The sequence below is a fragment of the Heterocephalus glaber genome, unplaced genomic scaffold (genome assembly GCF_053883595.1).
Source record: "Heterocephalus glaber isolate CG9 unplaced genomic scaffold, H.glaber_assembly_v1.0 deba00001861, whole genome shotgun sequence".
Lineage (NCBI taxonomy): Eukaryota > Metazoa > Chordata > Mammalia > Rodentia > Bathyergidae > Heterocephalus > Heterocephalus glaber.
The window spans coordinates 482,539-496,918 of NW_028258501.1; the positions used below are offsets into that span (position 1 = coordinate 482,539).

Here is a 14,380-nt window from a genome sequence, read left to right on the forward strand (position 1 = left end):
GGTGCAGGAGCTCAAGCTGGGGCCTGAGTGGCCACTGGTTCTGTCCCACTCGGCCTGGGGGCCTGGCTCTGGCCACCATCCTGTCACCACACTGCCCCCTCCCTGAGTGCATACCTTGCCCACAGCCGAGCAGCTGGGAGGCTATTTATAAAGGCGGGTGAGATCAGCAGCCGAGGCTATAAACACACAGGCCACCACTCGGCCCCACAGGAGCGGCTGCCTGGGGTGCTGGAGCTGCAGGCTGTGAGGCTGGGATGAACGTGAGCACGGGTGGTGGTGGCGGTGGCGGTGGCGAAAGTGGCAGCAGCAGCAGCAGGTAGGGCTCGGCTGGGCACCCGGGGTCTCTGGCACACCACACACTCACTGCCTGCCCACCCCACCCTGCCCACAGTTCACAGGCCTCCTGTGGGCCCGAGTCCTCAGGCTCCGAGCTGGCACCAGCTGTGCCGGTGCCACAGATGCTGCCAGGGCTGCTGGGCTCTGACGATGAAGAACAGGAAGACCCCAAGGACTACTGCAAGGGTGAGGCCCGGCCTTGGGCTCACAAGGACAGCCCATAGCTCAGGGGCCCACACGGGCCAGATGGCTGTCGGGGCTGGCTGGCTGGGGCAGGGGAGATGCACTTGGCCTATCAGCTCCCTCCTGCAGGCGGCTACTATCCAGTGAGGATTGGGGACCTGTTCAACGGGCGCTACCACGTGGTTCGCAAGCTGGGCTGGGGCCACTTCTCCACCGTGTGGCTCTGTTGGGACATCCAGTGAGTGGCCCCCACTCCCCAAGGCCCAGCGCTGGCTGGGACTCTGCCCCAGGCTTGGTCGTGGCCCCGAGAGCATAGCTAGTGCTGGCACATGACAAGGGTCTCGCTGTTGCAGGCGCAAGCGCTTTGTGGCCCTGAAAGTGGTGAAGAGCGCCGGGCATTACATGGAGACAGCTGTGGATGAGATCAAGCTCCTGAAATGTGTGAGGCGCCTCCCCTCCACTCTGGGTTCCTGGGGCTGCCTGCCTGGGGCTGCCTGCCTGGGGCCTGGCAGAGTAGGTGCAGGGCCCATGGGGCTCAGCTGAGGACGGGTGGGGCTCCTGGAGGTGCAGGCTCCAGCTGGCACTGCCTAACGGGAGGGTAATGGAGGCGTGGGCGAGTGGAGCCACTGGTGCTTAGGGGGTACTGAAGCCACCTGGCTTCCAGGTTCGGGACAGCGACCCCAGTGACCCCAAAAGGGAGACCATCGTTCAGCTCATAGATGACTTCCGGATCTCAGGGATCAACGGAGTCCGTATCCTTGGCAGGCTGGATAGGGGTGCAGTGGGAAGGGACAAGCTTCCCCTTCTTAGCCTCTCGCACCTCTGCTTGAGCTGCAAGGTCCAGGAACGAATCCGCCTCTTTGGGCATCCGCTTCCGTATGTGGGGAGTGGCTAGCGGGTGGCTGTGGTGATCTGTGGTTGTGTGTGTCACCGAGACCAAGGAGACACTCGAGTAGACAGGGCCTCTCCAGTCAGTCACACATGACCATAAAGTGTGCCATGCCACCTGGCACACCTGGTGGTGACGGGGACACTGATAACCTGGGAGAGCGGTGGGCCCCCGCTGTGCGCCCTTCACTCCACACCCAGACGTGTGCATGGTGCTGGAGGTGCTGGGCCACCAGCTCCTCAAGTGGATCATCAAGTCCAACTACCAAGGCCTGCCTGTGCCCTGTGTGAAAAGCATCGTGAGGCAGGTGAGCGCCGCCTCCTGGGCTGCTCGACCGGCCTGGGCCACCGGTAGCTCAGGTGTGGCTGTGTTCAGGTGCTGCACGGCCTGGACTACCTGCACACCAAATGCAAGATCATCCACACGGATATCAAGCCCGAGAACATTCTGCTGTGCGTGGGTGACACCTACATCAGACGCCTGGCGGCCGAGGCCACCCAGTGGCAGCAGTCAGGGGCCCTGCTGTCCCGCTCCACAGGTACCAGGAGCAGGTTCAAGGCCAGCCTATGCCGCGGGGCCTCTGTCCCCACCTGACCTGCCCCCCTCTTTCTCCCTATCCTGCTGCTCCCCAGTCAGCACCGCCCCCCAGGAGGTCCCGGTAAGTTGGAGCTTTCCTCCTGCACTCTTCCTCAGCCACAGTGACACTTCTAAAGGCCGGGGTGGCCCCGATGAGGGAGGCAGACAGGGTGGGTCACATGTCCCCATGGCTACTTCCAGCTGCCTCAGCTGGGGCTGGGAGGGAACAGGAAGCACCCCAGGCAGGCAGAGACAGGCTATGGGGTGGACCGCAGGGCGGTTAGGGAGCTCCGACCGCCAGATGGCAGCAGCCCCGGGGATGACCGAGACTCTGGTGGCAGACTGGTAAATTGTCAAAGAACAAGCGGAAGAAGATGAGGCGCAAACGGAAGCAGCAGAAGCGGCTGCTGGAGGAGCGCCTGCGGGACCTGCAGCGGCTGGAGGCCATGGAGGCCACGGGCCAGGCCGAGGGTGAGGGGCCAGCGGGGCACTACACTGGCAGCGAGCGCACGTGCAGGCTGCTGCTCACATGGGCCTCTGCCCCCATCTCCTCAGACTCTGGCTCGAGACTCGAGGGAGGCAGCGGCTCCACCTCCTCCTCAGGCTGCCATCCTGGGGGTGCCCGGGCCAGCACTTCCCCAGCCTTGTCCTCCCCCGCTCCTGGGGGCGGCCGCAGCCTCAGCCCCAGCTCGCAGACATCGGGCTTCTCAGGCTCCCTGTTCTCTGCGGCTTCCTGCTCCATCCTTTCGGGCTCATCCAACCAGCGTGAGACCGGGGGCCTCTTGTCACCCAGCAGTAAGTGTCATGGGCGGGGACAGGCAGCAGGCAGCAGCGCAGAGGCACCAGGCTGCCCAACCCCTCTGCTCCTTCCTCCCACAGCACCCTTTGGTGCCTCAAACCTCCTAGTGAACCCCCTGGAGCCCCAAAATGCAGACAAGATCAAGGTCAAGATTGCAGACCTGGGCAACGCGTGCTGGGTGGTATGAGCCCCTTGGGGAGCCTTGTGGGGCACGGGCCCATTGGCGTAGCCAGCTGGGGAGGCAGGGCAGGGGTGGGGGCTGGAAGCGGCCAGCCGGGGCCGGCTCCTGTCCCCAGGGCTCCCCTCGCCTCCAGCACAAGCACTTCACGGAGGACATCCAGACACGGCAGTACCGGGCTGTGGAGGTGCTGATCGGCGCAGAGTACGGCCCACCAGCAGACATCTGGAGCACGGCCTGCATGGTGCGTGGGCACGGGAGGCCCTGAGGCTGGGCCACCTCTCACGGGCTGCAGCCTCACCTCTCCGCTCCTCACAGGCCTTCGAGCTGGCCACTGGTGACTACCTGTTCGAGCCCCACTCTGGAGAAGACTACAGTCGTGACGAGGGTAGGGAGCTGGGCCGGGGCTGGCACCCGGGGTGCCTACCCGATGCTCACCCACCCACATGCCCACTTCCCTCTGCTACCACAGACCATATTGCACACATCGTGGAGCTGCTGGGCAACATCCCCCCAGCCTTCGCTCTCTCTGGACGCTACTCCCGGGAGTTCTTCAACCGGAGAGGTGGGGGTGTGGGGGGGGGGGCAGGGCCGGTGGCCAGGGCCTCGGGACATGGCCTAACACTGCCCGCCCGCAGGAGAGCTGCGGCACATCCACAACCTCAAGCACTGGGGCCTGTACGAAGTGCTCATGGAGAAGTACGAGTGGCCGCTGGAGCAGGCCACACAGTTCAGTGCCTTCCTGCTGCCCATGATGGAGTACATCCCCGAGAAGCGCGCCAGTGCCGCCAACTGCCTGCAGCACCCGTGGCTCAACTCCTAGTCCCACTGCCCCACCTGTGGGCACACTGCCCTCCCAACTGGGGGCCAGCGTCCTTGGCCACAGCTGTGGCAGGAAAGCCCGGCCACTGCAATGCACCCGGCAGGCCTCTGTTCAGGAAAGCATGCGTGTTTCTTAATAAAGTGTGCACTGAACACCGGGATCCAGCAGCAGGGCTGGGCTGACGCCACTTTATTCTGGCTGTGGTGCTGGGGCGCAGGAACAGCCGAGGCCATCCCAGGAGGGCCTAGGCCCCCACGGCTCGGCCGTTGATGATGCGGATGTGGTGGATGATATCCTGGATGGCCTGGGACGTAGTGCCCTGGCCCCCGATGTCTGGGGTGTGCATCTGCAGGAGATCGGAAGTGTGGGCACGTTGGGCCTGCCAACACCCGCCCAACACAGGCTAGGGGGCAGTGGGGAGGGACAGGAGGAGCCTCACGTTTTCGTTGTCCATGGATGCCAGGACAGCTTTGCGGATGGAGGTGGCATAGGAGTGCAACCTAGAGGAAGGGAGTGGCGTTTGGTGCTTGGGCCAAGGGGCTGGTGGGGGCCTGGTGCTGGGCACTGGGTACCACTTACTTGAGGTGGTCCAGCATCATGCAGCTGGCGAGCAGTGTGGCCGTGGGGTTGGCGATGTTCTTGTTGGCAATGCTCTTGCCTGTGTTCCTCGTGGCCTGGGAAAAACAGGACACAGGAGGGTGGGTGGGACATGTCCAGCAGAGGCAGAACTCTGAGGTAGAGCAGGGGCACGCAGGGCCAGCAAGGGGAAGCCTGACGGCTCATGGGACGCGAGTCACAGCCCTGCAGGCTGCACAAGTTCAGGATGCCAGCCACATCCGCACTCACCGTCTCAAACACGGCATACACGTGGCCGTAGTTGGCCCCAGCCACGAGGCCCGGGCCCCCAACCAGCCCTGCACAGACGTTGTTGACAATGTTGCCATAGAGGTTGGGCATCACCATGACATCAAACTGCTGGGGCCGGGATACGAGCTGCAGGTGGAGGCGAAGGAGAAGGCAGCTGAGTGTGAGAAGCCCAGGCACCCAGGGTAGGAGGCCTCGGAGCCGGCGGGTGACTACCTGCATGGTGGTGTTGTCCACGATCATGTTCTCAAAGGTGATTTGGGGGTAGCGGGCCGCCACCTCCCGGCAGCACTGTAGGAAGAGACCGTCGCCCAGCTTCCTAGGAGGAGGCCAGGGAGAGGAGACAGGACATTGGCTTGGCTTGTCAGCGCGCGAGGTCGGCAGAAGCCCGACGACCAATTTCTAACCCACCCCATCTGCAAACCAGCACGCCCCACCCTCCTCTCCAAAGGGTGGGCGTGCTGTAGCCACAGACCACTGCGTGTGCCCCTCAATGGGTGGCCAGTGGCCCCACCCCCGAGTCCGAGAGCAGACCAAGCAAGCCACTCCAGCCGCTTTGGGGCACAGGCAGAGTGGTGGGGCACAGGGCACCTACATGATGTTGGCCTTGTGCACAGCTGTCACCTTCTTGCGCCCGCTCTCCTGGGCCAGCTTGAAGGCGTATTCAGCAATGCGCAGGGACTTGGCCTTGGTGATGATCTTCAGGCTCTCCACCACTCCTGCCACACTCTGCCAGGGAGCAGAGGGGGCGCCATGAGGTGCATCCCCAGCCCCGAGGACTCCTGGCTCCTCCCTTGGGCACGGCCCCCTTGAAGCGCCACCCTCTTCCTGGCTCCTCAAGGTCTGTGCCCGACGCTAACCCTGGCCGGGCTCACCTCCTGCTCCCCAAGACCCGAGTTTTGCCCACCTCATGCTCCAGGCTGCTGTACTCGCCCTCCGTGTTTTCGCGCACGATGAGGATGTCTATGTCCTTGTGCCGGGTCACCACTCCCGGCAGGCTCTTGCAGTGGATGACATTGGCGTAGAGGTCCAGGCTGGTGCTGAGAGGGGGACAGAGGAAGATGCAGGCTGGACCTGACTGGCAGCTGGTCAGGGCCACGACCACTGGCACAGCCCACCCTGGCCCTCGCCGGGCCACCTCCTCATGCGTGAGGCTCTCACCGGAGGATGTTGTTCCGGGATTTGTGGGACGGTGGTAGGTTATGGTTTGTTTCAATGTTGCCTGTAGAACCAAAACAAAACAGGTGGGCTGGAGAGGGTCCCCAAGCTCCACCGTGCCGCCCTGTCTCCTTGCCTGGTGCAGGACGTGTGCGCCAAAGGCTGCTGCCAGTGGAGGAGATGCCAGGATGGGACACGAGGTCAGACTGTGTGGGGAGCACCTGGCCCACAGCAGGCACCTGCTAACTGTTTACCAAACAAATGGGCAAACGAAGAATAAAAACGCTGGCAGCTGGCACGAAGCCCTGCCATTCCCCGGCCAGACTGGCCCAAGAGAAAGTGAGCACTCCTGCTGCCAATAGGCTGGCTGGCCAGGCTGGAACCCACAAGGTGACCTTGGGCTGGGTTATGGCCAAGGTCCCAAACTGACGTGCCCATGGGCCTACACAAGCGGAGAGGACACAGCTTGGACCGCAGAGCAGGGGCCTAGGGGACTGGGGGTCTGGCACTGCCAGGGGAAGGAGGTCAGAGGGTGCCAAGCAGAAAGGCCTTTCTGGAAGCCCACCAGGCCCACCCACCCATCAGCACGCCCCCCCCCCATCCATCGCCAGCACTGAGCTCTCCTGCTCATGGCCCCCGCACAGGCCTCATGGGCTGAACTTGCAGAACGGTGGAGGTCAGGAAGGGCAAACTCGGCAGGGGCCCCACGGAACTGCACCTTAAGGACTGCTCTGCAGAAGACCCCAGCAGAGGGAGTGTCGCAGGGGGAAGGAAGAGGTGGGAAGGAGCTCCCACAGCTGCCCACCGCCACTGCCATCGTGCTTCCACAGACACGCAGAGATATCTACCCAGACTCCACGCAAGGAGTCCCCTCGGGCCAGCAGCCCAGCACCAGAGTTCCGGAGCCCCAGAGCCAGAGAGCCTCACCCTTCAGGGCCACACGGTTCCGACGGATGGCCATGATGGCATTGCAGATGTCCTCCTCGTCAGCGTTGGAGCTCACGTGCACCTCTTCAAAGTCCACTGGCACACATGCATGCCTGGGGCAGAGCGGGGTCAGGGAGGCTGGCCCAGGGCCGCAGCCTCCTCTTCCAGGAAGCCTGCCCTGGCTGCCACTGACAGAGGCCTCGCCCTGTGGCTGCTCACCCCAGCCCAGCTATGGCTGGGAGGGACTGGGACCACCATGCCCACAGAGGAGGACATGTCTGAACCCGGCTTTCCAGGCCTTCCTGCAGCTGCCACACCGGGTTCTCAGGCAAAGCCCCTCTTGCCAAAGTTACCAGGGCCCGTTGGCTGTGCCAGGGCAAAACCCACCCCCTGGGGGACACATCTGCATACCTGAACACAGACTTCACATGCAGCATGAGCTCCGGCCCGATGCCATCCCCAGGGATCATGGTCACTGTGTGCCGCCCACCATACTTAGCCGATGGAGGCTGCAAGGAGGGAGAGGGTGGGGGCGGGGCTCTGGGCGCCCCCCAAGCTCCCTGCTCAGCACCTAGGGCCTCGAGCCAGCACCCCCTTCCCACCACCACTGACCCCACAGCCAGCCCATCTGGAGGCGCCCACTCCAGGTCAGGCTCCCTGCTCAGCAACAGTCCCAGAGCCAACGTAGACTTGGGTCAACCCCAAAGCAACTGCAAAGCCCCTACAGCCCACCCAGAGGAGAGGAGAATACTCACAATTGTTTGCTGCTAGAGGGAGGACAGAAAGGAAGAACACAGGTCAGGCAAGGTCGGAGGAGCAAGACTGCTCCCAGGAGACGCAGATGCCCTCTAGTACAACTCAGGGAAGGGCGAGGCGGGAGTCACCTCAGAGGCCAAGAGTGAAGCATGAGCACGCGCACGCACAGTCCCGGACCCCCACTCACACCCCCACAGCCCTGCAGGCCCCAGGCAGGTACTCACCGAGGAGATGTGCCTCCGGGGGGCCTCGCGGGCACTCAGTACCTGGCAGAGAAAACCCAAATGCCATGCTGGTCATCTGGCCTGCAAGTCAAGTTGGCAAGGGCTGGCCTAGCTCTGGGAAGGGAGGAGAGACTGAGGCTGGCAGACTCGGGTGGAGTCTGCCCGAGTGCTGGGGACAGGAGGGGTGGCCGCAGGGCCCGAGCCCCAAGGGCACCTCACTGGGACACCAGGCTGGGTTCGTGCGTCCCTAGGCCTGCAGAAGGCAGCCTGGACAGCCCTTCTTCCAGGGGCTGAGCCAGGCGCTAGCACTGCCTTTCCTCAGCTCGGAACACCATCCTCGGCCAGCACTGCCTTGTTTTCCTCCCAGCCCCATCACTCCAAGACCTAGCACAGTGTCTGGCCCCAAGCTGGGATGCAAGGGACGTTTTCCAAGTATACAAATACATCAGAAAAGGAATAAAAGACGGAGACTTGGGAGCTCTCAGTCCAACGCCACCTTCTGCTACTCTCAGGATGGCTTCATGCCCTTATCTGAAAACCGTGCAAGAGAGGCACCTACTGCATGTGACAAGAGAAGGCCTGGGAGCAACTCACAGGCCCCAACAGGGTTCCTTCACCCTCCCAGCTCCTGGTGTCCTCAGGGGACACAGGGCTGAGCCCGCAGTTCATGCCCACTGGGCTTCAGCTGTGGCACTGAGCTGGCTCCTGAGGGCCTACCCCTGGCTGGGCTCGGCTCTGAGCACCCCTAGCCACAGCTGGCACTATCACTACCATGGACAAACTTCTCCAGCAGCTGCTTTCTGGGCCACATGTCCTGCCGGGCTCTGGCCAAAGTGCCAAGAGCTCTCCAGACAGAGACTTCCCTGACCTTGCTCTGTATAGGTTACAAAGGCTCTGTCGCCCTGGGAAGCCACCAAGCAAAGCTGCCTGGTGTACAGGCTTTACACACAGACACAGGTCTGTCATTCTTTGGCAGTTTCCCAGAAAGCCATGGGTACAGGGTGGCACAGGCCCCTGCTGGAGGGCTGCTCTTGCCATATCCTACTAAGTCTTCACTCTAAGGCTTCTGCTGCATCATGTGCCTCCCAGGAGGTCCCAGTGAGCGACATCCAAAATCTGATGTTCCTTTAGAAGGGTTTCCATACCCAGGACACCCAGGCTCAGGAGAAGGCCCTACCTGGCCACCAACCTTTTCTGCCCCAACACCCACCCCAAGAAGCAGGCACACAAGCACGTGCACACACAAGTGTGGTGTGTGTGCGGGTTGACAGATGTCTTCGAGAGCAGGCAGATGCCTAGCTGCAGAAGCCTCCAGGGCATCTGGAGATTCTCTACAGTATGTGAAACACCCTCTCATCAACAATGGGGGAGAAACCAACATTTTTGTTTCTTTGTTTTTTGGAGACAGGATCTCACTATGTAGTCCAAACTGGCTTTGAACACACTAGCCCAGGCTGGCCTCAAATTCATGGAGATCCTCCTGCCTCCTCAGCCTCCTAAGTGCTGGGATTACAGGCGTGCACCACCACACCCAGTTTGAAGCCAGCATTTTAAAGGAAACTGCAGAAAACATAAACAGTGTTTCCCAGAGGACACAGGGGTTACACATGGGAGTAAAAACGTCCCCAGGGAGCATCAACAAAATCATGGGGTTTTGGAAGGTCAGAATTGGCAGGGTCCTTTGAGGACAGAAGTCCCCGTCCCTTTGGCTGGATAAGGGGAACGGGAACCCAAAGAGACAGGGGATTGGCCTGAGGCTATGGCGCTAGTGGGGTGGTGGGGGAGCAACGGTGTAGGTCCTGTCTCATCCCCAGGCAAAGTGCCGGCTTGCTGCTGCTAAGCAGCGCTAACAGGACCGCTATCTTCGTCCTAGACACGAGGAAGGAAGACTCAGACCCGGAAAATCAGGACTCTAAACTGAGAAGGGAGGAAGCAAAGTCTCCGCAGCCTCCAGGTCCCAACAGTTCCTTCCCATCTTAGGTGCTTGAGGAGGGGGGATCTGGGGATCTAAGAATACGGTCGCGATCGGGGTGATTTTCCAAGCCCGATTCTCCACCTCCAAAGGGACTGGTGACAAAGCGGTCCACCACCACAGAGAAACCCGAAGTGGAACGCAGTCTCGGAACGGGGTACTCAAGGCGGACTGGCAAGCGCGACGGCCTCGAGAGGGCTCCCCATGGACCCGAAGACGGTGACACTCAGCCGCCGCGGCCTACCCTCCCAGCCAGTCCGGAGCTCCCGCCACCAGACCTAGACCCCTGGAGCAGCCAGCTCTGGGCCAACTTCGGCCAATCCGCTCACTGACGGCAGAGGCGGCCAATGAGCTCCGGCGCGCGGGCCTCTGCCCGCCCCCCTGGCGTCCTGCAGCCAATCGAACACCAGGCCGCTCAGAGCCGCTGCACCGTCCCGGCCCCAATGGGGTGCGAAGCCCCCCAGCGAGCTCTGCGGCTACTCTGTGTCCCATCCGCCACTCACCTCCCAAGGACGGCAGAGGAGGGCTGGCCTGAGCACGGTCTTCGCAGCGGTGGCGGCAGCCGTCGTGACCTTCAGCGCCATGACGGAAAGACCCGCCGAAGGTGTAGACACTGTTCTCGCGACAGTCGACTGCGCGAGAAATTCCGGGGGCCGCTGCAGGGCCTGCATTGCGCACGCGCGCGGCCGGCCGGTGCCAACACCCCCTTCCGGTGCCGACTCCCCCTTCCGGTGCCGGAGCCCTACGGCCCCCGCGCTCGCCATCTTGGCGGGGGCGCGGCCGGCTGGGTGTCCGGCTCCAGGAGGGGGACACGTCAGTGCCGCCGGTGACGTCACGAGTCCCGACCCGGCCCGCCGGCGTGCGATTGGCCGCGGCGGGACTTACGCGTCGCCCTTCCTCGCCTGCGGCGCGTGTCCGGGAAACGCGCCCTCTTTTCCTTTGGCCAGGGAAGAGGCGATGGCGACGACGGCATCTCCCGGCGCCCTGGCGCTGCTCCTGCTGTGCGCCCTGTCTTGCTGCTCAGGTAGCGGCCGGTTGGGAGCTTGATGCAGGCGAGCCTCTGCCCCACGGCAGTGGTACTAGGGGAGGAGATGGGGCCTGCGAAGCGGGGGTCCGGGCCTTCCTCGGAGAGGCGGCTACCAAAGCAGCACACACGGCGACTCGGCAGGCAGGCTGCTGGAAGCAACACCTATGCCTTCCCCTCGTCTGCACCGTGCTCGCTGCCACCACCTCCAGCAGGGAAGGTGACACGCGGCCCGGCCCGCTCCCTGTCTGGGAGGCACTGTTGCCGAGCAGTGGCGGTTAGAAACAAGGCTGGCAGACGGAAGCCCGCTGAGTGGTGCGGTGCAGACCAGGGCTTTCCGGAAAAGTGAGAGCTAAGTGACAGACCGAGCAGGGAGTGTCCAGGCAGAAGGCCAGAGCACAGGAGCAGGAGCCTTGAGTGCCGGGCTAGACTTAATTTTCCCTGAGGCCCTGACGCATCTGTCCAGAGCTCTCAGCAGAGCTGAGCCACTGGATCCCTGTTTCGAATTTACTAGGGATGCCTAACACCTGGTGGTGGCATCCAGGTCGGCCTGGGGTCCCGAGGTTGTCGAGGGGGTTGTCACCAGCTGCATCAAGGCTGGGGGCCTGGGCTGGGCGGGAGCTGACTTCAGCCACACTTTCCTGGGCACTTGGGCCTTCCTGCCCGGCCCTTCCCACCTGCCCTTCGAGAATTCCCCAGGCTGCAGCCAGAGGTGTCCTGAAAGGACAAGCTTGGCTGTCAAATCTGTCCACAGGACAAAGGCCCATGAGAGCCACGCCCTGCCACCTTTCCCAGGCCTGTCCCAAAGCCATCCCTCTCCCAAGGCAGGCGTTCACTGAGAACTTTCGCACGGGGCACATTGGCTTCGTGCCCTCTGTGGAGGCGGAGCTGGCTGAGGCTGGGTTCTCAAGCTCAGGGATGCCTCCTGTTCAGGCACAGTTGTGCGTCCGTGGGAAGCCCTGAGACCAGGCCTGGTCTCCTGTCAGCTGGCTGAGGACAGAGCCTTCTCCCCATCTTGAGAGCCCCTGGGCACTGCCAGCACCCACCTTGGTGTCTCTGCCGAAGATGTCCTCGACATTGCCTGCCTCTGGATGGAGGTGGCATGGCCCCCTCTCACAAAGCCAGGCACTGATCCATTGTGCATGCCCCAAAACACACACTTCCTCGTCCCTCGCCCTTGTCAAGCTTTGTCTCTGCACAACTTCCTTGTCCCTCCCTCGCCCATTTGTGCCCATCAACCCCCTTCCACTGTCCTCTGCACCGTGGGATTGGGCCTCAGACCCCTGCGTCCTCAGCTGACCAGGTCTGGGCTCAGCACACCCAAGTGCCACCTCCTCCCCTAGCAGAGGCCTGCGTGGAGCCCCAGATCACCCCTTCCTACTACACCACTTCAGATGCCGTCATTTCCACTGAGACCGTCTTCATCGTGGAGATCTCGCTGATGTGCAAGAACAGGGTCCAGGTGGGCCTGGGGAGGTGTATCTGGGAGGCGGTAGGCACATTGCTGACCGCTGGCAGTGGACAGCACCCAGAGGACTGGGACGATGGGGAAGGGGTTCCAATTCAGGGCTGTGGGAGAGAGCAGGTCCTGCCTAGCAAGTGCTTTACCAGCATTTTCTCTTTTTTTGTTTTTGTTTTTTGTTTTGTTTTGTTTTGTTTGGGGGGGGTGGTACTGGGGATCAAACTCAGGATTTTGTGCTTGTGAGGCAGGTGGCGGAGCCAATGAGCTACATCCCCGGCCCTGGTTTTTGGTTTTTTGAGACAGAGACTAGCTATGTATTCTAGACTGGCCTTGAACTCACTATGTAGCTCAGGCTGGCCTCGAACTCATGATGATCCTCCTGCCTCAGCCTCCCGAGTGCTGGGATGACAGATGTGCGCCACCACGCCCAGCTTCACAAGCATTTTCCTGACCTGCTTGGCATGCTGTGCCTGTTTGCAGTCATACTGGATGCACCCCCCCCCACCTCCACCCTGTTTGCTGAATGAATGTCTAGAACTGAAAGGGCCACGCTCAGCCCCTCGAGTCCCTCCATCCCTTTTCTGGTTGTTGTTTGCAGGAGTATTTGTTGGTGTGTATGTAAGTTGCAGATTGAGAAGCCTGGCCAGGCATGGTGACAGGCCTGTCACTTCAGCACTTGGGAGGTTGAGGTGGGTGGGTCCAGAGTGTGAGGCCAGCCTGGCTATGTAGCCAGACTCTGTCGCAAAGATAAAATCAAAATTGAGGATCCTGGAGCCAGACATGGTGGCACATATCTATAATCCCAGCCCTTAGGAGGCTGAAGCAGGAGGATCGCCGTGAGTTTGAGGCCAGTCTGGGCTACATAGTGAGACTGTCTCAAAAAAAAAGAAAAGAAAAAGATTGAGAATCTGGCCTTGATCTCAGGCCTGCATTCCCTGAAGTCCAAAGAAGGAAGCTGGGCCTCTGTTGAGCCCCCATGCTCCTTGGGCAGTTTGTGTGGCTGCTCTGGCATGATAGGGCTTCCGTCCCACCTCCCCTGTGCAGTTAACAAGCTAGCCTGGCCTGCCATGGGCAGCATAGAGGAGCCTCTCCCCACAGCTGCACAGCGGTGACGGTAACTTGCCCTTTGTCCTCTCAGCAGAACATGGCCCTTTATGCTGATGTCAGTGGGAAGCAGTTCCCTGTCACCCGCGGCCAGGATGTGGGCCGCTACCAGGTAAGGGGGGCCGGGTCCAGGGTTGGGAGGAGCTGCCTGTGCGCGAGTGGGACCCGAAGCAGGGCTGAGGCTGCATCACGGTCCACTGCGCTACCTCGTGCCACACCCACCCACCAGGTGTCCTGGAGCCTGGACCATAAGAGCGCTCATGCGGGCACTTACGAAGTCAGGTTCTTTGATGAGGAGTCCTACAGCCTCCTGAGAAAGGCAAGTGAGCCCCCGCGAGGGAGGGAGGGAGGGTGTGTGCTGCTTCTGCAGCCCAGCACCCCTGACCTGGTCTCTCCTGTGCAGGCTCAGAGAAACAACGAGGACATCTCCATCATCTCGCCGCTCTTCACAGTCAGCGTGGACCACCGGGTGAGTGGCCTGGCTGGGGATCGGCCTGGGAGGAAGGCTTACTCCCTGCAGCCTCTGCTTCCGTGTTTGCCTCGTCTCGAACTTGTGACTCTTCTGCTTCAGCCTCCCAGGGTGCCGGGAGTACAGGCCTGTGCCATCTCACCCAGCGTGGCCAGCGTGTCTCCATGCCCCTGAGGCAGCTTTCGGTCCTTTTCCTTGCAGGGCACCTGGAACGGGCCCTGGGTCTCCACCGAGGTATTGGCCGCCGTGATCGGCCTCGTCACCTACTACCTGGCCTTCAGTGCCAAGAGCCACATCCAGGCCTGAGGGAGGCAGGGCCTCCTTGGCTTCTTTTCTCAATAAACAGTGTGTAGCTGTCACGAGTGCCCTCCTCACTCAGAAACACTGGGGAGCAGCGCGGCCCGGGGAAGCCTGGGTAGAGGGACACTGTGGGCCCCGCCTCTGCCCTGTGCCCTGTCCCTACCTCCTCCGTGTCTTCCCCCGGCTGCTATCCCCTCTGTCCCAGCACACGTCCTCCTGCCCTCAGTGGGCCCCACATGGCATCGTGTTCGGGCCCGTAGTGCTGCTGGTGGCACCTGGGTTTGGAGTGAGGGCATTCGTTGCCCACTCTGCACGGGACACTTGGCACATGCCAGA

At 62.0% G+C, this 14,380-nt stretch overlaps 3 protein-coding genes across 12 annotated transcripts; 2 read left to right on the forward strand and 1 right to left on the reverse strand.

The window, feature by feature from the left end:
- Positions 1–168: 168 nt before the first annotated feature.
- Positions 169–3,936, forward strand: Srpk3 (SRSF protein kinase 3). 4 transcript variants are annotated; one of them, XM_004874953.4, is made up of 15 exons: positions 170–316; positions 392–522; positions 649–757; positions 873–960; positions 1,184–1,271; positions 1,609–1,715; positions 1,784–1,946; positions 2,041–2,066; positions 2,326–2,455; positions 2,540–2,779; positions 2,864–2,964; positions 3,098–3,205; positions 3,280–3,349; positions 3,434–3,526; positions 3,600–3,936. In XM_004874953.4, exons 1-15 carry the CDS (start codon positions 255–257, stop codon positions 3,782–3,784), a joined length of 1,701 nt encoding a protein of 566 aa, XP_004875010.1. In that variant the 5' UTR covers positions 170–254; the 3' UTR covers positions 3,785–3,936. The 4 variants fall into 4 exon arrangements, with proteins under 4 accessions (XP_021107959.1, XP_087060197.1, XP_021107960.1 ...); XM_021252300.2 differs by having other exon boundaries at positions 169–316; positions 2,326–2,779; XM_087204071.1 differs by lacking the exon at positions 3,434–3,526 and having other exon boundaries at positions 169–316.
- An 8-nt stretch (positions 3,937–3,944) lies between these two features.
- On the reverse strand, positions 3,945–10,449 carry Idh3g (isocitrate dehydrogenase (NAD(+)) 3 non-catalytic subunit gamma). Of its 3 annotated transcripts, none has more exons than XM_004874952.4 (12): positions 10,189–10,449; positions 7,714–7,755; positions 7,145–7,242; positions 6,734–6,846; positions 5,810–5,870; positions 5,556–5,688; positions 5,244–5,377; positions 4,865–4,967; positions 4,631–4,777; positions 4,364–4,458; positions 4,224–4,284; positions 3,945–4,130 (listed from the first exon to the last, which is right to left on the reverse strand). In XM_004874952.4, exons 1-12 carry the CDS (start codon positions 10,447–10,449, stop codon positions 4,029–4,031), a joined length of 1,350 nt encoding a protein of 449 aa, XP_004875009.4. In that variant the 3' UTR covers positions 3,945–4,028. The 3 variants fall into 3 exon arrangements, with proteins under 3 accessions (XP_004875009.4, XP_087060206.1, XP_087060207.1); XM_087204080.1 differs by lacking the exon at positions 10,189–10,449 and adding an exon at positions 7,489–7,617; XM_087204081.1 differs by lacking the exons at positions 7,714–7,755; positions 10,189–10,449 and adding an exon at positions 7,489–7,625.
- Ssr4 (signal sequence receptor subunit 4) lies at positions 10,177–14,103 on the forward strand. Of its 5 annotated transcripts, none has more exons than XM_087204107.1 (6): positions 10,177–10,289; positions 12,053–12,171; positions 13,310–13,387; positions 13,505–13,594; positions 13,679–13,744; positions 13,946–14,103. In XM_087204107.1, the coding sequence occupies exons 1-6, from the start codon at positions 10,268–10,270 to the stop codon at positions 14,048–14,050; spliced, it is 480 nt and encodes a 159-aa protein (XP_087060233.1). In that variant the 5' UTR covers positions 10,177–10,267; the 3' UTR covers positions 14,051–14,103. The 5 variants fall into 5 exon arrangements, with proteins under 5 accessions (XP_087060233.1, XP_021107962.1, XP_012924796.1 ...); XM_021252303.2 differs by lacking the exon at positions 10,177–10,289 and adding an exon at positions 10,522–10,709 and having other exon boundaries at positions 12,056–12,171; XM_013069342.3 differs by lacking the exon at positions 10,177–10,289 and adding an exon at positions 10,525–10,709 and having other exon boundaries at positions 12,056–12,171; positions 13,313–13,387.
- The last annotated feature ends 277 nt before the right edge of the window (positions 14,104–14,380 follow it).